The sequence below is a fragment of the Phaseolus vulgaris genome, chromosome 1 (assembly GCF_000499845.2).
Source record: "Phaseolus vulgaris cultivar G19833 chromosome 1, P. vulgaris v2.0, whole genome shotgun sequence".
NCBI lineage: Eukaryota > Viridiplantae > Streptophyta > Magnoliopsida > Fabales > Fabaceae > Phaseolus > Phaseolus vulgaris.
In genome coordinates, this window is record NC_023759.2 from 23149725 (window position 1) to 23166236 (window position 16512).

At 48.6% G+C, this 16512-nt stretch overlaps 2 protein-coding genes across 2 annotated transcripts; one reads left to right on the top strand and one right to left on the bottom strand.

Annotated features, from left to right (window-relative positions):
* Positions 1 to 2692: 2692 nt before the first annotated feature.
* Positions 2693 to 3445, bottom strand: LOC137815704 (uncharacterized). Its single transcript, XM_068618817.1, has one exon. The coding sequence runs from the start codon at positions 3443 to 3445 to the stop codon at positions 2693 to 2695; it is 753 nt and encodes a 250-aa protein (XP_068474918.1).
* An 11181-nt stretch (positions 3446 to 14626) lies between these two features.
* LOC137815705 (uncharacterized) lies at positions 14627 to 15663 on the top strand. Its single transcript, XM_068618818.1, has 2 exons — positions 14627 to 15222; positions 15573 to 15663. Exons 1-2 carry the CDS (start codon positions 14627 to 14629, stop codon positions 15661 to 15663), a joined length of 687 nt encoding a protein of 228 aa, XP_068474919.1.
* Positions 15664 to 16512: the final 849 nt, after the last annotated feature.

Genomic DNA, 16512 nt, shown 5'->3' on the forward strand with positions numbered 1-16512 from the left:
GTCGCCGCTCACGCACGTTAAGATAGGGTGAGTGAACCCGTGCCTGAACAACACTCCGTCCACCAAAGTGTACCTTGCGGCATTTCTCTAAACCTTCTTACCCTCTTCAGGCTCCACTGGGAGAGCCCCATCCGCTAGGTATCGTCTGTATGGCGTCATCCAGGTGTCTCCTTCGGCTAAGGCACATATCTGCAACTGCCTTCCTTCTTCGGGCGTGTCCGCGTATGCGCTGATACGTGGCGTCTTCAGCGTATCTTGGGTCAAAGAACGATGACTCCTTGGCCTCCCTCTTGCTGTGCAAATCTGGAGGACATCCACCCTGTTATCTTCCACAAAATTACGCGGAGCTTTAAGCGTCTCTTGGATCACCATCCTCTGTCTACCCCCCTTGCCTGAGTTGCCCAGCTTGGCAAGCAGGTTAGCTCTGGCATTCTGTTCCCTTGGGACATGTACTAGCTCAAGAGCATTGAATGCTCCTCTAAACAGTTGAACGTATTGCAGATATGCCGCCATTTGTGGGTCTTTCACCTGAAACTCACCCGACACTTGCCCTGTAATCAGTTGGGAATCACTTTTTACCAAGAGGTTCTGCGCGCCCATTTCTTTAGCTAGGAGCATTCCTGCAATCAGGGCTTCGTATTCAGCCTGATTATTACTTGCCCTGAAGGCGAAGCGCAGAGCTTGCTCGATCAACACGCCATTGGGTCCCTCCAAGACTATTCCCGCACCACTTCCCTGCTGATTGGAGGAGCCGTCCACCGCGAGCTCGCCTCCACCTCTTGTTCACCTCCGGGCGAGAGTTCTGCCACGAAATCCGCGTATACTTGCCCCTTGATGGATCCTCTGGGCTCATACTGGATGTCGAATTCTGATAACTCCACCGCCCAGCGCACCATCCTTCCAGTTACGTCAGGCTTCTGCAGCACCTTCTGTATAGGGAGGTTTGTCATCACTACCACCGTAAAGCTGTGGAAGTAATGACGAAGCCTCCTGGCTGAAAACACCACCGCCAATGCTGCCTTCTCCAACGCCTGGTATCTCGTCTCCGCGCCTTGTAAAGCCTTGCTTACGAAATAGATGGGCTTTTGAATCTGGTCCTGCTCCTGGACCAACACTGAGCTGATAGCTCGCTCTGTCACTGTGAAGTACAGCCGGAGGGGTACATCCGCCACCGGTTTGCAGAGGACTGGTGGCGTCGCCAGGTATTCCTACAACTTGATAAAAGCCGCTTCGCATTCGTCAGTCCATGCGAAACGACTATTTCTCTTGAGGCACTGGAAATATGGGTGCCCCTTCTCTCCTCCGGCAGAAACAAACCTTGAGAGCGCCGCCATCCGCCCCGTCAACTGCTGCACTTCCTTCACTGACGTCAGGCTTCGCATGGCGATAATTGCTGCGCATTTGTCGGGGTTCGCCTCTATCCCCCTCTCCGTGAGCATGAAACCTAGGAATTTACCGGCCTCTACCCCGAAGACGCACTTCTCGGGGTTTAGTTTGAGGCGGTACTTGGACATAGTGACGAACAACTCCTCTAGGTCCGCCACGTGTTGTGTCCTGTCCTTCGACGCCACTACCATATCATCCACGTAGGTGTACACATTCCTTCCTAACATGGGCGCTAGGACCTTGTCCATCAGCCTTTGGTAGGTGGCGCCCGCGTTTTTCAGCCCGAAAGGCATTACCTTATAACAGTAACTGCAAGTCTCTGTCATGAATGCGGTTTTGCTCTCGACTCTCGGGTGCATTTTGATCTGGTTGTACCCCGAGAATGCATCCAGGAAGCTTAGCACCTTGCAGCCGGATGCACTATCCACCAACGCGTCGATACTGGGCAGTGGGTACGAGTCCTTCGGGCACGCCTTATTTAAGTCCGTGAAGTCCACGCACATCCTCCACTTTCCATTCGCCTTCTTTACTAGGACGACGTTAGCTAGCCACTCAGGGTATTGGGTCTCCCTGATGTGGCTAGCACTCAGCAGCTTCTGCGTTTCCTCCCTTACCACCATCTGCCTCTCTTCGTTGAACTTCCTCCTTCTTTGGCGGACGGGGCGGACCGTGGCGTCCATGCTGAGGTGATGACATAGGAAATCAGGGTCGATGCCGGGCATATCCGAGGCAGACCATGCGAAAGCATCCAAGTGGCGTGAAATCACCCCTGCCACCCCCTCCTGCTCTTCCTGGCTCAGCAAACGCCCTAGCTTAAACGTTTTGCCGCCAATCTCCCTCTCCACGGCATTAGCCGCCTGTTGATCCCTGTTATCATCCTCGACGGGCGCCGCCTCTTCCACGGGCGCTACGTCGTCAGGGCCTTCCTCCATGGGTGTATCTTCTTCGGGCATCGCCCTCACGGGCATGGCCTCGTTAGGCGTTAACCCAGCGGGCGTCGCCTCAATCATCGTCGTGTCTGCACTTGGCGGACGCTCATACACCATGAACACGCCTCTCTTCGTTTTAGGCTGTTCTCATATTTTCTCGCCTCCTCCTGGTCCGACTTGATGACTATCACCTTGCCACTGAGGTCCGGCAGCTTCATCTTCATATGGCGCGTGGAGGCCACTGCATTCAGCCTATTCAACGCCGGCCTGCCCAACAAGACGTTGTAGGCGGAGTTGGCGTTTACGACCAAGTACCGGATGCTTTCGGTACGCGAGGCCTCTCCATCTGTGAACGTTGTCCTCAGCTCCAAGTAGCCTCAGACTTCCACTTGGTTATCTGCAAACCCATATAGGCACCCTGTATAGGGCCTCAGGAGGTCGGGAGACAACCGCAACTTGTTGAACGTCGACCAGAACATGACGTCCGCCGAACTTCCCTGGTCAACTAGGACCCTGTGCACTTTTCTTCCAGCCGTGTCAACCGAAATGACCACGGGGTCATTGTCGTGCGACACGACATCTCGCAGATCCGCCCTCGTGAACACGAGGTCTGACTCCCACGGATCATTTGAGATTCTCTCCTCAATCGAGTTGACCCCCCTCGCGTATTTCTTTCGCTGGGAGGCGGTGGGTCCTCCGCCGGAAAAACCTCCAGCTATGGTGTGGACCTCGCCGAGAACCGGCGTCTCGTGTGCTTGTTCTTCTGCTGGCGACGGCAGGGCGGCGATCGTGGCGGGTTCTGTGACATAATCCTTCAAAAACCCGGTTCTCACTAGCTCATCTAGCTGGTAACCCAACGACCGGCAGTTATCAATGTGGTGACCGAAAGCCTCGTGGAACTCACACCAAGAGTCTTTCCGAGGCCCTAACACCTTATCAGACTTCGCCAGTCGCCTCAACCTCTCAGCTATATTAGGCATGGCGATCAGGTCCTTCAATTCCACCACAAAATTGTATCTCGCCGGCCTCGCCCTCTCTCTGGCTGGGCGATCGCCTCCTGCTGGACCCCGGGGCTGGGGTTTTCTGGCCTCGTAGGGGCGTCTCCCCTCTGGTTTCTTCCTTCCCGTCATGGTCTCATTGACCCTAACGGGTTGAGTTCGCGTCTGTCCTCTCGGGCGTGAGGGCACGACGCTGGTGCGCTTTTCACACACCTCTCCCTCAGAAGCGATATGTTCCACCGCCCGACGTCGTATTTCAGCGAAAGTCCTAGGGCGGTTGCGAATGATGGATTCGCCAAAAGGGCCGCGGCATACACCTTTCACGAATGCGTACACAATCATGGGCTCCTCTGAAGTACCAACCTTTACTACCTGGGCCCCGAAACGGTTGATGTATTCCTTTAGGGTCTCCCCTTGATACTGTTTCACATCAAACAGATCGTAGGAAACCGGCGGCGGGGCCTTGTTTGCTAGGTATTGTTCCCCGAACAACCGCGACAGTTGTCGGAAGGAGGTGATATGGCCGTCCGGGAGGCTAATAAACACATCCATAGCCATTCCCGTCAGGGTGCTCATGAAGAGCTTGCACTTGGCAGCATCGAAGCCGCCTACCAGGACCATCTGTGTGAAATGCAGAGAGATGCGCCTCAGGATCCTCCATCCCGGTGAAGATCACCTTGGGTCCTGCGAACGTGTTGGGGATCACTGCATCCAGAATCTCCTGCGAGAAGGGAGTGGAAAACTCCCTTGGCGGGGTGAGGTTCTCCATCTCGTCATGTTCGCGTTGCCCCCGATTATTCCGCAAACCCCGGCGCAACTCCTCATTTATACGATGGAGCTCTTCGTTCCTCACATGCGAGGCTTCGAGATCCGCTTGCATGCGTTCCTGTTCCAACTTCGACTCCGCCATATCATCTTGCAGCCCCGGCATTATCTCCAGGACCTGCTGCATGGACAGTTCTTCTGGCGCTGCGCGTGCAGTACCTCGTCTTATGGTGGCCATTCTTCACTGTCTCCTCAAACCTCCTCCAACATTACTGTGACTTGATAGGTCTTCTCAAACTTGCGATGGGACTGATGTTTTATATCGGCCCCACGGTGAGCGCCAAATGTTCCGTCCGGTTGACCTGGGACGTCTTCGTGCGCGACCTCAACCGTCAGCTAAGGACTCCTTCCCACTGGTTACCTGTGGATTCCTGCAAAGAAGGACAAAAGGGCGCCCTAGCGGCCGTTTGCACTCCGACGCTCAAGTCAGCCAGCAAGAAACACCAAAAACTATGCACCTCCGTATCGGAGCACCGTGTGTGGCACTCTGAAGGTGGTAAAAAGGGCTGTGCCTAGTGTGTATTTTCTCGTTCTGGCAAATATCTTTCCCTAGTCCCTTGTGCGTAACCTCCAGGCTCGAGCAAGCAACTAGAGAGTTTCTGGAAAATTTGCCAAAAGTTCGAATCCCGTTTCCAACATTCGAGGCGCTATTTAAGCTACTCCCGCATTCAAAGCGCCTTAAAGCGCATTTAATTATAAAACGTAGCGCATTTAAGACGTTTAAACCGATTGGGAGCATTTATAGTACCTTAAACGCTCGAAACGGAAACTGTATTTAATAACCTTAATTACCTTGTACCTGACAAAATGGCATTTCTGATCTGACCTGGCTGTTGTACACGTGGAGGGCCTCACAGCGCCGTGACCCCATCTGGGGGCATCTCTTCGTGTGAGTCCTCCTACCTGGGAGTGCATCTGCGCTAGAGGTGACTTTTTGGGTGCTAACTCATGCCCCCAAACATCTAGTCACTCACTTTGAGAGCGTATCTGCCTTCCTCTCGTACCCTGCACCTGGCTACCCTGGGCGTGACCCTCCTCTTGAGTCGTATCTATCCCAAGGGCGTCTCTGGGGCGGCAGGGGCACTTCACGAGTCAGACTGCCCTATACTGGTGTTGTTACTATGGCCTTGAAGCCACCTTTCTCTCCTCTTTATTACTAAACCCTGGTTATCCAGGGTTTGGGGCCTTCCCACGGCGTCGCCCCCTCCATGGTCTTTCCTACCCATAGGTATCGGGGAGCAGCGCTGTGGTCACCTTGCCCTTGTGCCATTCCATCTTGGCGACACCCAGTCGGGCGGCGCCCTATCTCGGCGATGCCCTGCTAGGCGACGCCTTACCTGGGTGACGCCTTACCTTGGCGACGCTTTACGTTGACTTTGACCTTTACGTTGACTTTGACCTTTACGTTGACTTTGACCTTGACTTCGTCAACGCCCGGGTACGGGACGGTACACAAGCCCCCCAGTCTTAAGCTGATGACTTGTCTTCAGCGAAAAGACTAAGGCTGCGCCCACGCCATCCACGTGGCACCCAGTGACGTGTCATTCTTGCTGACGTAGCAACCTTGAAACCATTGACGTGACGTTCTCCGAACCCTGGGGTGCTCTTAATGGCTGATTGGACATCCTCTGAAACGGGGAAAGCAACGCTTTTTGGGGCCACGCTTAATCGCGTGCCACGTGGTTCATCACGCGGTCATCCTTAAGAACCTCTTGCGCTCCCCTTGAGCGCTTAATCCTGCAACACGTGGCATCATCGCACGGTCACCATTTGTTGTCCCTCGCGCTTCTCGTAACGTTTAAGTTACCCAAAACCCCGCGCTTGGAACCACTGTTACATCCACTTTCTCTGCCTTTCCCCACTGTTCATCTTCTTTGAATCCCTTCTCTCGTGACCCCTGCTCTTTCGTGCTTCCGCTCTCCACGCCCTTCAACCCCCAAAGGTACGGTTTTTCCTCTCCTTGATGATTCCCTTTACTGCATGAACTGCCTGGGACTGTCCATGTTACTGCATTTCTTTGGATATCGTTTGTATGCTTCTTCGTTCCTCTCGTTCCTCTTTTCTCTCGTGTGGGTAGGGTTCTCCTAGGATTCTTCCATTTTTCCCCTTTTCTTCTCCCAACCCTTTTTCTCTGAACCCTTTCTTTCTCTTTTGATCTTCAGCTCTGGCATCAATGGCGAAAACTAAGACCGCCGCGCCTCCCCCGCTCCCTAAGTCGTACTATAAAGGTGAATACGACTGGGCCCCCGACGATCTCCTCGACGAATGCTCCACCCTAAACTCTGTTGAGGACGTGGAGGCCCACAGGGGGGACCCTGCGCTTTATAATTTCAACGCCTTCCATAAAAATCACGACTCCCACGTCCTGGTATGCCGGGTGAGACCTGGGATACCCGTTTGTGTGGACTCAAGAGACACTGGGGGAAGTCCCTTCTTCTTCCTTTATCAAATGGTACTCAAGAGAGTGGGTTTGCGTCTGCCTCTTACTTCCTTCAAGAAGGAACTGCTTACAGAGATAAACACCGCCCCAGCCCAGCTCCACCCCAACAGCTGGGCTTTCGTGAGGGGGTTTCAGATTCTCTGCGGATATCTAGGTGTCCCCTCTTCCGTAGACGTTTTTCTTCACTTTTTCGAGGTAAAGAAACAGGGGAAGAGCCTATGGATGAGCTTTTCTGGCATCGCCGGGCGCATCATCCTTACGCTCTTCCAAAATTCGTTCAAAGGATGGAAAGGGAAGTTCTTCAAAGTACGTGCGACCAAGCGCGATCCTACCGTCCTAGAGGGCTTTCCCCTATACTGGACGGATAAGCCCATAACCATGAAGGCCCTGGCTTTGGATGAGCTTACCCCAGCCGATCGGGACCTGTGCAAAGCCTTGGCGGGGCTGGGGGTAGTCTTCGATACCGCCAAACTCATCGCAAACGAATTCAACGCCCATGGGCTCTCTACCTACTTTGGTATCTGCCCTTGATTGTTTATACTGCATTAGCTATTGTGGTTATCTGCGTGTGTCTGGCCATAGAACTCCCCTTCTACTTTGTCTGAATTAATATTTACTCTACTATTCTTCGCTGCTGAAGGTTCAGTGATGACTTCCTCGAGGCGGCTTGCTCTTGCCAAATTTTTTAAGAAGGCAAAATCTGCCAAAGAGGGTGGGGACGCCGTCGCCGCTGACGTGCCCCCCGTCGCTTCCCTGCCGATTCCTCCACCGTCTGCTTCTCCTCCTCCCATTGCCGCGGTTCCATTAGCCATGGCGTCGACCCCTGCCCCAGCACGCCCCAACAAAGGAAAAAGGGTGTTGATAGTAGATTCTGACAGCGAAGACTCGGGTACTGCCCTGGTTTCCCATAAGAGAAGGGCTACGGGCCTTCCTGCCCCATCAGCCGCGTCTCCTGGTGGTGGGAGCTCTCTCAGGGACGACCCTCCTAGTGCTACATCACCTCCACCTCCACCAGCCCACGAGGAACGAGAAGAAAGGATTGACTCGGTTCCTCCGCTCTCGCCGTTGCCGCATCAGGACGCAGCTGAGGCCTCGGGTTCCGCCCCTCCTGTACCAGTCCCTGCTTCGACTTCCCGCAAACCTCGAATTCCCCGCCCCGTCTATAGGGAGTTGACGCAGGGTTTCACCGAAGGTATGTCGCCAACTGATCCTCAAAAGGGGGGAGGCATGCCTTATTATATGGGGGCTTTTCTGGCGGTGGCCCTCAAGTGGCGCACCCAGGCTCGAAACGCTATCAAAGGAAGGGAGGCTCTCTGCAAGCTGAGTCAAGAGATGGGGGCGTTGAAGGAGGAGAAACAAAACTGGGGGCTCAAGGAGGAAGCTTCTCAATCTTTGCTAAAACTGGCCCATCAGGGTAGGGAGGGGGCTGAGGCGTACGCGCGAGAACTCGAACAGGCGCATGCCGATCAACTATCCCAGCTCACCTCCTACCAAATCCAAAACATTGGCCTCCAAGAGGCGGCTCTTGCCTCCGAAGTGCAATGAAGAAAACTTGAAGAACTGGATGCTGCGTGGAGGCAGAAACTAGGTGAGAGAGAGGATGCCTTAGCTGCGAAGATCGAAGCCCTAAACCTTCTCCAAGCCGAGGCTAACAGGCTTCGCGTGGAGAAGGAATTTCTGGAGAAGCAGTTGATATCCAAGGACTCTAGGGTCGCGGAGCTAGAGGGGGAGGTCCAAGAATTGACTGGGGAGATGGCGGGCGCGTTTGAAGAAGGCTTCCAAGAGGCTCTGACTCAGGCGTCCTGCGAGAACCCTGGCATCAATATTTCAAACTGCGACCCCACACACCATGTCGTCGACGGGAAGGTCGTGCCTATGGACTTGGATGACTGAGTCGCTGTCTCTCACCCGCCACCTTTACCTCTCAAGCTTTTACTCCTTTTACACTTTACCTTCGTTTTTGACTCTCTCTGTTAAATTTGTAATTCTTTGAACTATCTGCGCGCTCGCTACAACTCTGGGATTTTGTTATGATTACTTTCGTGCCTTCGCGATATAGAATCCTGCCTGTGTGAGTTTATTCTCATTCTTTGCCTTCGCGTGCTTCAGTTGTTTTGCTCGTATTATACCCGCTTCTTTTACTTCATGGGGCGGCCTTGTATTCTCGGGAAAGGTCCCGCGTCAGTGCCCACGCCCACGGAGTGGCTCACCTAGTGGAGCCGTATCGTCCACGGGGTGCCTCTAACACCAAAATGGTCCTTTCCTTGACCCTTAACGCCCGACGCCCATGCCTAAGGAGAGGCCTGCTACAGCAGCGCCGTGTCGTCCTCGGGTGTCTGAAACGCCGAGTGTTTTGGAAGGGGGGGGGGTCGTTCCCTCCATGGTCTTTCCTTCCCATAGGTATCGGGGGACACCCTGTCAGTGATTCGCTGGCGTTTTGGCGGTCTCATCTCCCTCCACAGTTTTTCCTACCTGTGGGTATCGGGGAGGTGACGCCAGTAACTAACTTTGCCCTCTTCGGCTTCGTCTCCCTCCACAGTCTTCCCTACCAGCGGGTATCGGGGAGGCGACGCCAGTAACTAACTTTGCCCTCTTCGACTTCGTCTCCCTCCACAGTCTTTCCTACCTGTGGGTATCGGGGAGGCGACGCCAGTAACTAACTTTGCCCTCTTCGACTTCGTCTCCCTCCACAGTCTTTCCTACCTGTGGGTACCGGGGAGGCGACCCTGCTAATACTTTGGTTGGCGACGCCCTTCGCGTCCTTCCAGGCGACACCCGCGACGACTCATGCTGGCGTCGCCTCGGGCGTCGTCTTCACCTCGACATTGACTTTGACCTTGGCCTTGGTCGACGCCTGGGGACAGCGAAGAGCTCAAGGTCCTCCTCGTGCCATCCACGTGGCGCTTCTTGTATGGCTGATGGGACGTCCAGTCATTCGACTTGATCCACGTGGCGCTTCTTGTATGGTTGATGGGACGTTCAGTCATTCGATTTGATCCCTGACTCCTACTGTGCCCCTGATCCACTTTCGACGGCGCATCGTACCACTGGGCATTCCGTCGATACGACGTGTTCTGAGTCTAACCAGGGATGCCAGGGTCATCCTTCCATCTGCTGCCACGTGGCTCGATCGTGCGGTGCATCCATTCGCGTCGTTCAATGCTCTAACTGCCATACTTCTATTTGCGTCGTTTGGCGCTCCAACCGCTTTATTTAACTCTTCAAACTCTGAAGCTGTTCTCATCATTTCTGCACTCTTCGTACCCTACTTACACTATCTCTTCTTGCACCCTTTCTTCTTGCACCCTTTCTCTTCTCACGAAGGGTTCTTCCAGCGTTCGCTCTCATCGCTCGACTCTTGCGTTACCGGCGGGCCATACGCCTTTGACCATCCTCGATCTTGTTAAAGAATGTCTTCTCATGCTACTTCCCCCAGGGTCAATCGCAAGAACCTGTACCCTTGGGCTTCGAGTGAGCTTCTCGACGAATGCTCATGCTTACTCGCCACCAGGGCCATAAGGGAACACAAAGGGGATTCATGTTCCTATGATCACCGCGCCTTCGCGAGGAGGCATGATGACGACATTGTTGTGCTCCCTTGCACTCTAGGGGAGCCAGTATGTGGAGACGAACGGGCCAACGAAGGGGTCCCTTCTTCTACTTTTACCAGGTGGTGTTCAAGACCATCGGTGTGCGCCTGCCCTTCTCCCGGTTCGAGAAGGAACTGCTGACGGAGATCAATGTCGCTCCGACCCAGTTATACCCCAACAGCTAGGCCTTTGTCAAAGCCTTTGACATCCTCTTCGGGTTTCTGGGTTGTGCACCCTCGGTTGACCTCTTTCTTCACTTCTTTGAGGTGAAGTGGCAAAGGCACAACCTCTGGGTAACTCTCAGCAACGTTCCTGGGAGAGTTCTCCTAACCCCCTTCCAAAACTCATTCACCGGGTGGAAAGGCCGGTTCTTCAAGATCTGCTACACTGACCTTGTTCCCGACGCCCTGGATGGGTTTCCACTGTATTGGGTGAGAGAGGCGAGGGCCCTCAAAACCAAACCCTTCAAGAAGCTGGCTCCAAGTGATCAAATAGCTTGCCGGATTCTTGCTGAGGCGGGAGGTTTTGAATCTGCCACTATGATCAGCTTGGAGTTCAACGCTGGAACTCTCGAAAAGTACATATGTAAGAGTCATTGCCCTAGAAACTTCGGCTTTTATTGCTTTCTAACTGTGCATGTCTTGCTTCGTGGTGTCTCTGACACATTTATCTCCCTTGGTGCAGGCTCGAAAATAAACCAAGAGAGTGATTTGCATGAGTTGTAATATTTGCCCTATTTGCGCTACTCCCATTGTATCGAACATTGCTTGTAACATCGACTTTTCTATATCATACTTGATTTTTTGCAACGTCGCTTTACTCTGCATACGTTTCGCATATTGTGCGCTTTTCCTTCGTCATGTTCCTCAACGCCTTCTTTCTTGGCGACGCCTTCTTTCTTGGCGACGCCTTCACCTAGGCGACGCCTTCGTTCTTGGCGACGCCTTCACCTAGGCGACGCCTTCTCTCTTGGCGACGCCTCACATTACTTCAAACGGAGAAAGATAAGGGCTGAAAGCCAAGGCACTTCTTTTTCTCAAACTGGTTTTACCTTTTATTTGGGTGACCTCATTAAAAAACCCCCGAGAGGGAAAAAGAGCGTCCCCTTCAACTAAATTGTTACATAACTGCTTACATAAGTCAACTGAAATAAAATTTTAAGTTGGCTGCATTCCAGCTGCGTGGGATGGGACCCCCCTCCAAGGTCTCTAGGTTGTATGAACCGTTGCCCTTAGCCTCAGTAACTCTGAAGGGTCCGGTCCACTTGGGAGACAGCTTATTCTCCAACTCGTATGGGTGAGCCTTCCTCATAACCAGGTCGCCAATCTGAAACTGCTGCGGCTTTACGTTAGAGCTGTATTGTCGCTCTACTCTTTTCTTCACTGCTTCAGCTTTGATTCTGGCTTCTTCTTTGGCCTCGTCTAGTAGATCCAGGTTTACCCGCCTTTCTTCATTGGATTCCTCCACCACAAAGTTTTGAAAACGTGGTGAGCTTCCATGTATTTCTACCGGAATCATCGCGTCCGACCCGTACACCAAACTGAAAGGCGTCTCCATAGTAGAGGATTGGGGCGTGGTGTGGTATGCCCATACGATCCTTGGTACCTCTTCCGCCCACGCCCCTTTGGCTTTCTCTAACCTTCTCTTTAACCCCCTCAGCAGAACTCTGTTTGCTGACTCCACTTGTCCGTTGGTCTGGGGGTGTTCAACCGATGCGAACACTTGTTTGATTCCTACCTCAGCGCACAGATTTCTCAACTGCTGACTGGCAAACTGGGTCCCGTTATCGGATATCAAGCGCCTAGGTACGCCAAAGCGGCACACAATGTTCTTCCACACAAAATGTTGTACCTTGTGCGCAGTGATCTGTGCTACGGGCTCTGCCTCTATCCACTTGGTGAAGTATTCGATGGCGATGATCAAATACTTCATCTGCCTAATTGCCAGTGGGAACGGGCCCAGGATGTCGATTCCCCATGTATGGAAAGGCCACGGGCTGTATATGGATCGCAATTCTTCTGGCGGCGCCTTGAGCCAGTCGGCGTGCTTTTGGCATTGCCTGCACCGCTGGGCGTGTCGTGCGCAATCCTCTTTTACTGTTGGCCAGAAGAAACCTGCGCGTATTACCTTGGAGGCTAGGCACCTTCCCCCTACGTGGCTCCCGCAGATGCCTTCGTGTAGCTCCGCCATTATCCTGGTTGATGAGAATCAAATAAAGGAGGCTTTTATTAATGAAGGGAGAGGTCATTCACCTACACATCTGAAGTTCTTCCTTCTAGTCTTTTCAAAATTAAAAGAAGACATAAAATAAAGAGAGGATCAAGCCTAAAGCCAAAGAAGTCTACAAGTTTTCAAGAATAGGCTTCATTTAAATATCTCTCTTTATAGTTTCTTTTATAAATTTGTAAATAATATAGAATGTTTAAATACATAGTTTTTAGGAAAGGTGCTTAGAGGGAAACCTTAGATACCTCTTTTGTAAAAGCATCTTTAGACATTAGTTTAGAATTTTCTAGAAGGTGACTCTTCATGCTTCACTTTAGGTGCTAGAAGTGAGTAGCATGCAAGGGACTTTTAGTTAGCTTGTTTTGTAAGCTTCATGACCAGCCCTTGCTCCTATAAAAGGAGGGCTTAGGTCATTCACAATTCAGATTTGGAATTTGTAGTAAAGAAACTCTCCCAATTTGGTGATTGAGTGAGTGAGATTTGATTTCTCCTCTTCCTAGTCTCATCTTCAGAGCCTTGGTTCCCTCAAGTGGCGGCAATTCACACTTATCTTGGAGCAACCACACTTCAAGTGGCGTGTTCATCAATCAAGTTCTTCATCCACATAAGTTTCCTCTCTTCTCCATTTAGTTCTTCCATTTCCATGTCCATATGAACTCTAAAACAAGTGTAGTTTCTTTTATTCGGTTCATCTTCCTTTTCTTGCACTTTTGTTCGGTTCTTCTCAATTTCTTACTGTTTTAATTCAGTTCAGTAGCTCCTTTTCATGTTTTGTTCGGTTCAATTGCTTTCTTTAGAGTTTCAATCGGTTCATTTACTTTCTTGTTCAATTTAATCGGTTCAATTGGCAAGAAATGGGTCTTCCATGTGAGTTTGGTGTTTGGTGCAAGTTTTGGTGAGTTCTTGAAACATAGAACATTGATCCATTTCTATTAAAAGTGCCTATTCATTCTCCAACTCAAGTTGATTCCATAAAATGTCAAAGAATCATCTATATCTTGCTATTGGAATCATATCATGTGGTATCATGAGTCTTAGGTTTGTTCTTGTTTAATTTTGAGTTGTGTTGCACTTTTAATTCAAGAGCTCTATCTTCTTGTTGTTTCTTTTCTGTTTTTAGGATTATAATTGAGTATTCTTGCTGTTTTCTTAATTGTGCCTACCAAGTGTTTGTGTTTTTTCCTTTTTGAATCCATACAAGTTTTGTCATAGTCATATTTTTCCAAGAATGTCTTCACTTCTTGTAGTACTTTTATTGCATTTTTTGTTTCTTGCTTTTGTGTAATACAGTTTTCTGCATTTGTATCTTGATCCTTTGTGCATTTTCTGTTTTAGAATTGAGTTCATACTTGTATTTTAGACCTATACAAGTTCCCATACATCATTTTCCATTATGTCTTTGCTAGTTCTTAATTATGTTTTTCATTCCTGTTAGGATTCCTCTGTTTTCTGAAAACGTGCTTACTGTTTTTCCTTATTGAAATTTATTTACTCACTGGAAAATTCTGAAATTCTGGATTTGTGTTCTTCAAAGTGCTATAAAAGCATAGAAAAAAGAAGTACTCAAAAATTCAAAGTACACAAAAAATGATAAATAAAATACAAAAAGTGTACAATTCTGCCGAAAAAAAATACGTAATCTGGCAGCGATTTTGAAAAATTTATCTCAATTAATTGGCTTACTGTTTTTAAGTAATTCCAGTGCCATTATTGAGTTAACATCTTGAAGTTTCTGTGGTTTAAATTTCATAATCCAGTTCGCTCTATATCATTCCAGTTAAATCAGTGAACATCAAGCACAGTTTGCATAAAAAATATTTTCCAGTAGCTTGTTTTTGTTTTCTTCATCTACTCTAGTGCTTTTCTTTAGGTATTCTTTTGTGTGCCTACTTTTTCATTGAGTTCCTTATTTTCTTGCTTGTCTTTTATTCATTAATCTTTGAGTTTGTCATACATCTAGTTTTCCTTTTGTTATAGCCTTTCATTGCTTATACCTTTTCTTGTTTGTCTTTATTGCTTCATTGGTTTTGTTGTGGTTGGCTTTGAGATTGGTGTGCCTTGCTTTGACATCTTTCATTTGAGGATTCCAAGACCTCAAGATCAGATTGGTGCAGGGACATTATTTCTTTGAGAGTGACTTCTTGTCAAGCCAAATTCACTTCGGCAGTTTGCTACCAAATTACTTTTTGCTAACTTTGTTTTCTTAACTTTGTTTGCTGCTTTCTTTTATACATGGCTTCATATTACAGCAGTGGTTCTTCCAAACAGCATTCTTCTAGCAAAGCTGCTGCTCTTGATGAATTAAAAAAGGCAAAACGAACCATTAATCTCAATGATGAAGCTATAAGAAAGTTGGAGGAAAGATTACAAAGACTTGAAATGAAGCAAGCTAGGTGCTCTCATTCTATTAATGGAGAGCATCATCATCATAGACCTTCATCAAGAGGCTCTTCCAATGATCATGGACGTGAAGAAGATCATAGAAGAAGGAGACCTCAACCCAACTTTCATGGATTTAGACCATCTCATGCTCATGAAGATAAACGTGAAGATGGCTACTACCGAAATGCAAAGGCTAGGCTACCTTCGGTCCAGCTTCCTTGTTTCAATGGCTCTAGTGATCCTAATGTATATTTAGATTGGGAGGCTAAGTGTGAACAAATATTTGAGACCCATAAGATCCTTGATGAGCACAAATATAAGCTAGCCACCTTAGAATTTAGTGATTATGCCAAAGAATGGTGGCGTACAATTGTAATGGACATTATGTATCGCAAGAAACCTCCCGTGGTTTCTTGGAATACTTTGAAAGAGTATATGCGCGCAAGGTTTGTTCCTCATTCTAGGAAGGAACACTTGTTGAAGTTCCAAAGGCTTCCTCAAGGACATAGGATGGTAGATGAATACTTTAAAGATTTTGAAACCACTTTGACTAAAATGAATATGCATGCTAATGAAAAGTCAAAGATAAAATGGTTTGTTCGTGGTTTAAGAAGAGATATTAGAGAATTTATAGAATTAAATGAGTACTCTTCTTTGAAGCAAGTGCTTCGCATAGCCATCAAGATGGAATTATATCTTTTGAAAACCACGTCTACAAAACAAGTTTCTACTACAAATTCTTCTACTCCTAAGTCACCTACCAAAACTTCCAATATAAAATGTTTTAAATGTTTAGGTTTTGGGCACATAGCTCTTCATTGTCCACAAAAAACCTTAATGACAAACAAGGTAAAACAAGACCTACCTCACCCACCTCCCTCACGTAAAAATGAAAAAGACAAAGAAAGCCAAGTTGACATGAGTCTTATCCTTTCACCTCCAAGGTGTTTTCCTTCCTTATCTTTTTCATTACCCAAGGCTTCTATTTCAACACCATCTTGGTTAAAAAGTGTTAGGGATGATTTCATACCTTCTAATGGTTTTCACCATTTAAGAGGCCTTTTTCCAAAAGATATCATCATTCCCAAACAATTTTTTCCAACTTGGTCGATTTATAGAACCTCCTTTTCTGAAATCCCATTGTTTACAAATGATAAGTCATGTTTACATTTTTCTTCCACTTTTAATTGTAAAACTAAACTGACTTTGTTATATGCAGGGATTCAGAATTCGTGGACGAATTCTCTCCAACTCGAGGAGTATGATGAGAATCAAATAAAGGAGGCTTTTATTAATGAAGGGAGAGGTCATTCACCTACACATCTGAAGTTCTTCCTTCTAGTCTTTTCAAAATTAAAAGAAGACATAAAATAAAGAGAGGATCAAGCCTAAAGCCAAAGAAGTCTACAAGTTTTCAAGAATAGGCTTCATTTAAATATCTCTCTTTATAGTTTCTTTTATAAATTTGTAAATAATATAGAATGTTTAAATACATAGTTTTTAGGAAAGGTGCTTAGAGGGAAACCTTAGATACCTCTTTTGTAAAAGCATCTTTAGACATTAGTTTAGAATTTTCTAGAAGGTGACTCTTCATGCTTCACTTTAGGTGCTAGAAGTGAGTAGCATGCAAGGGACTTTTAGTTAGCTTGTTTTGTAAGCTTCATGACCAGCCCTTGCTCCTATAAAAGGAGGGCTTAGGTCATTAACAATTCAGATTTGGAATTTGTAGTAAAGAA

Coding starts and splice junctions, on each gene's coding strand:
- LOC137815704 (XM_068618817.1), bottom strand. CDS start 3,445: ATGACGGGAAGGAAGAAACCAGAGGGGAGACGCCCCTACGAGGCCAGA.
- LOC137815705 (XM_068618818.1), top strand. CDS start 14,627: ATGGCTTCATATTACAGCAGTGGTTCTTCCAAACAGCATTCTTCTAGC. Junction 15,223..15,572: donor AAAGAGTATATGCGCGCAAG/GTTTGTTCCTCA, acceptor TTAAATGTTTAG/GTTTTGGGCACATAGCTCTT.